This window comes from Phragmites australis, chromosome 4 (assembly GCF_958298935.1).
Source record: "Phragmites australis chromosome 4, lpPhrAust1.1, whole genome shotgun sequence".
In the NCBI taxonomy this organism is placed as follows: Eukaryota; Viridiplantae; Streptophyta; class Magnoliopsida; order Poales; family Poaceae; genus Phragmites; species Phragmites australis.
The window spans coordinates 3,867,617-3,872,340 of NC_084924.1; the positions used below are offsets into that span (position 1 = coordinate 3,867,617).

At 49.3% G+C, this 4,724-nt stretch overlaps 1 protein-coding gene across 1 annotated transcript; it reads right to left on the reverse strand.

Moving 5' to 3' along the window:
• Nucleotides 1–780: 780 nt before the first annotated feature.
• Nucleotides 781–3,744, reverse strand: LOC133915293 (dnaJ protein homolog). Its single transcript, XM_062358402.1, has 6 exons — nucleotides 3,485–3,744; nucleotides 2,242–2,410; nucleotides 2,008–2,149; nucleotides 1,641–1,917; nucleotides 1,330–1,528; nucleotides 781–1,238 (listed from the first exon to the last, which is right to left on the reverse strand). The coding sequence occupies exons 1-6, from the start codon at nucleotides 3,632–3,634 to the stop codon at nucleotides 919–921; spliced, it is 1,257 nt and encodes a 418-aa protein (XP_062214386.1). The 5' UTR covers nucleotides 3,635–3,744; the 3' UTR covers nucleotides 781–918.
• Nucleotides 3,745–4,724: the final 980 nt, after the last annotated feature.

The window sequence follows — 4,724 nt, forward strand, 5'->3', positions numbered from 1 at the left end:
CAGTAGAAACATCATGTTCTGACTTCTGAACTTTTCTTGGGCATGTCTCGTCAGAGCAGCAGTTGAAGAACAGGGTGGTCAGTCTGGAAGATCAACCCGGCACATAAACCTGTGAACCTGTGTTGTCTTATGGAGTTGAGTTGAACTGAGCGGAATAATGCAATTGTATATGCACTACTTGAGCAGCCGCCTACCTCTAGCGATGCCTTCCCCAAATGCCTCATCCTCTATCCAATTGGATCAAGCAAGGTACATATTCAAGAAAAAAAATAAAACTCATTCTCTCTCTTCCCCTCCTCCGAACAGCCATTCTCGTTACCTCCTGCCGTCGCTTTTGCTATTCTTCAGTTTGCTTGTTGCAACAGCAGGGCATTATTCAGTTGGTAGCTGACTGCAGATTGGAGGGTGTTTCGCCCAGCCGGCTGGGAAATCTACACATTCGGTGCACTCAGCAGTAGTCGGCAAAGTTTTGCCGTCAGCAGTGAGCTTTCTGGTCCAACGACATGTTTTAGAAAGAAAAAAAAGTTGAGATTCAACAAACTGCACCGTTCTTTCTGTAGACTTCTGCTGCACTTCCGGCCTGTCATGCCAACTGTGCTAGCTCGACATTAGCAATAGCCCATTTCAATACCCTAGCATCGGCTGAAAAACCTGACAAAAATAGGCGCAGTCTGAAAAACCTGGTTGCTGCTCTTTAGGACATACTACTGAAGAAGGCATGCATCCGCGTTGAACTCGCGCAGCAATGGACAAAAAAACAGCAACACGACACTCCCTCTCTGCAAGAACTAAATATTGTATTTGATCACCGAAGGTATTATCACATGATACGCGCGGGAAAACTTGGGATTCCAAGAGCAATCGCACGCTGAGAACAATTTGCCGCCATCAAATCTTACTACAGCGCCGCCCGGCCCCCTACTGCTGGGCGCACTGCACCCTCTGCGCGCCGCCGGGCATGTCCTCGTCCTCGTCGTAGGCCTCCTGGTGCTGCTGCTGCCGCCGCCTCATCTCGTCCTCGATGTTGACGTCATACGGCATGGTCTCCTCGCACTCGTCCAGCTCCATGTCCGTGTACTGCAACACCGGCTTAGGCGGCAGGACGGCTTCCAGGGCCTTGCACTGCTCCAGGTTAAGCGAGTCCGGGAACTCCACCGAGAAGTGGATGTACAGCTTGCCCTTCATGAAAGGCCTCTGGTACATGGGCATGCCCTCATCGTTGACCGCCTTGAACGAATCTGCACGCACAAGGTATAAGCAATTAGCAACATGCTCAGGGTTAAATGATGTGCTGAATGCTACACATCGTCCATGGAAGGATCCACCTACCAGGCTTGACAACTTCACCGGGCTTTGATTTGATGAGGAGCTGCCTGTTATCCAAGTGAGTCAGAACAAACTGGAAGCCGCACAGGGACTCGGCGAGGGTCAGGGTGTGCTCGAAGAAGAGGTCGTCGCCCTTTCTCTTGAACTTGGGATGTTCCTTCTGCTGGAGGACGAAGATGATGTCTCCGGTGACAGTATCAGGCTGATTGCACAGAACAAGTACAAAATAGTGAGACAATCCAGCCTTGTGACATAGCCAAAATAGTAAGACTACCACATAACCATCTGAGAATACCAATGAGTCTGAGACATACCGCTTCATCAGCCTCGCCAGGGAAGGTGATCTTCTGCCCATTCTGCATACCCTTCTCAACCACCACCTCAAGAACCTTCTTCTCCTGCACAACCTTGTTGCCCTTGCATTGTGGGCATCTATCCTTATCATTGATAGTCTCCCCAGTTCCCTTGCACTCATTGCAAGGATGCTGCATTTGCTGAATCATTCCTGGTCCCAACTGCCGGATTTGGACCTTAAAACCAGATCCTTGGCAACCTGCACACCTCGCTGAAGCTCCTGACTTTGAGCCCTTGCTGTACGATGAATGCATCACATCATGAGAATCTAGAATGACAGGCACTAGATGAAGAGCTAGACACACGCAGGGGGGCTTAATGACCTACCCATTGCACTTGAAGCAGAGCACATTGCGGGACAGAGAGAGCTTCTTTGACACACCATTGTACAATTCCTCCAGAGAAACCTTCAGGGGGTGAACCACATCCTCTCCCCTACGCTGCCTCCTGCCCCTACTGCTCCCACCACCTTCACAACACAAGAGCATGGAATGTGAGTCACAAAGTAGGCAAATGACAATGGCAAAAAAACTGTAATCAGTCGCTTCTCACGGAACATACCTCCAAAGGGGCTACCACCACCAAAGAACGATTGGAAGATGTCAAATGGATCGTGCATCCCTCCTCCACCTCCCATCCCTTCCTTGAGGGCATCCTCACCATACTGATCATAGATCTCTCGTTTTTCAGGGTCACTGAGTACCTCATAAGCCTGAGCTAGCTCCTTGAACTGAAATAAAAGGAGCCAATCTTAGTATGCCCATTTCAACCAGGAATCGACAGCTCCAGTCATACAGATTAGCAACCATCCAACAGATCAGTATTTACATAAATCAGTAAACAGGCCAACTCATAAGTACTGATTCTTTCAAGCACCGACCAATGCATCAGTACGGCAATAGAAACGAACGCCCTGGTAGCAGCTACAAATCCCAACTAAATAACAAACCGGATGAGGTGATATTGTACTCCAAGTCACATCGGGCTATGGTATTGTGAAATGTGTGATAATTACATTTTTTCAGCAATTAGAGCATTAATCTGAATTGACAATATAACTCATTAGTGTACAACAGCATTCCAAATCAATTGAATTGAACCAGGCATCACTGCACCCATTTAGTTGTCAGATAGTATGCGCAGGCGATTCACAGTTTATATAGTCCAATAACATCAAACCAAGTCAATCGGGTCAAGCGAAACAAGTCACCTACTGATCCAGTACGATAAAGCAGCTAGGACTGACACACCACGAGGTCCATACATCAATACTAGTATTAGCAAATCAACAAGACGATAGGCATAATAGACTAGCTTCTGGTGAGTTATTACAACCCCACGGAACAGCAAATCAACAAGACAGACCGGCGTAATCAACTAGCTTCTGATGAATTGAGCAACCCCACAGGACAGGACATGTATAGGTACAGGGACTAGTATAGTTGAGCTCGAAGAATTTGCATCGAGGACTAAATCTACGTCCCGTTCAAATCCTTAAACAAAAGACTAGCTTAGATATGCAGAGTGATATAGAACCGCTCGTAATCGAACCATTTCCACGGCCAAACCCTACTTCCCGTCCAATCTCCTCAATCCCAGGACGCATCCATCAACCCAGCCCCCCTAAAACCATTCGAATTCTACACGGATACAACCCTCCACGCATCCACCTCCCCCAACCACCACGCCAAATCGACCCATCCAAACCAACCCAGCCCCGCCGCAAACCGCACAACACACAGGCTCCACCCGTCCACGGACCAGATCGACACGAGACCGAGAGATCTGCCGTGCGCTAGCTCACCTTCTCGGGGTCGCCGCCCTTGTCGGGGTGGTTCTTGATGGCGGCCTTGCGGTAGGCCTTCTTGAGGTCATCCTGCGACGCGTCCTTTGGCACCCCTAGGATCTCGTAGTACCGCGTGTTGTCGCTCTTCTTCGGCGCGCGCCCGAACATCTTCTCGCCCCCTAAACCTCCTTCGCCGCCGCGCGAAGAAACGAAACCCTAGCTGTTCGATCCGACGGGAAGCGAGGCCTCGGGCCAGGAGCGGTTTGTGAGGAGGAGAAGAGAGAGGAGGCGGGGGTAGTTATAGCGGGGAGGGACGGGTGGTGGGGGTTGAATGCTCTGGAAGCTGCAGGAGGCCGGCGGACGGGGTGCGGGCCGTCGGATCCGGATCTCGCGGCAGGGGGCGGAGCTTCCAGATGCTTCCGGCACCTTCCTGCGAAAGGGCGGGGCGGGCTACGGGAAGCGCGTGTTGACGCGACTCCACTGTTGCGTGGTTCTGGGTAGTCGGGTGCGGGTCCGGTGTGAAGGGAAGTGAACCATCCGATAAGGAGATTCGCCCGTTTTGGGTGGAGATTTACTCTTTGCTTCCGTCTTTTTTTATTATAAATTTGTAACTAGAAAATTAGTTTTTTAAACCGTAAATATGATTTCACTTGAAATTATCTAATTCTCACAAGAATATTAAAATTTCTACGTCCAACAAGAGCTCAAAATGAAGTTTGTACACTCTACATGGTAATGACATGGCATATAAGGTCGTTTGTGCACTTTATGACCAACAATTTGCAAGTTGAGCTTAGCTCGGTTGGTATCGTCTTGTGTGAGGAGCGGACCTGTCTGTGCTCGAATCCAGGCATGCACACGATGTAGCGTCGCCCTTTTGCGGTCGCATCCCGGTCCCTGTAAGCTGTCGGTTGCCTCTCGAGGTGTTATCAGCCCTATGTGATATGGGTTAACGTTGGCTGTGAAATTTTTTTTGTAAAACCGTGGCTGACTGCACTTCACACCGTCACCATTAAAATATTATCCGTAATCTAAGCTCAACTGTCTTAAAAAATGTTGAGGCAAGGATTAGGAATACAAATCCTCTGCCATAATGGTGCACTCGCTGCATGCGGATCTACCCCGCGAGTTAGTGGCGGGGAGGAACAGAGGATCCGGCTCCGAGGATTAGGGTTCAGGAGAATCTTACTAGATTTCAATTATTGCATATCTTTTTCTCCCAATGAATGGCCAACAACTTGTCATGAATTTGAATTTG

Bases quoted from the DNA above. Each gene is read 5' to 3' on its own strand.
- LOC133915293 (XM_062358402.1), bottom strand. From the start codon at position 3,634: ATGTTCGGGCGCGCGCCGAAGAAGAGCGACAACACGCGGTACTACGAG. The intron at 2,150-2,241 runs GTATGTTCCGTG...TGTGTTGTGAAG, and splicing joins TGGTGGTAGCCCCTTTGGAG to GTGGTGGGAGCAGTAGGGGC. The intron at 1,529-1,640 runs GTATGTCTCAGA...CTGTGCAATCAG, and splicing joins CTGGCGAGGCTGATGAAGCG to CCTGATACTGTCACCGGAGA.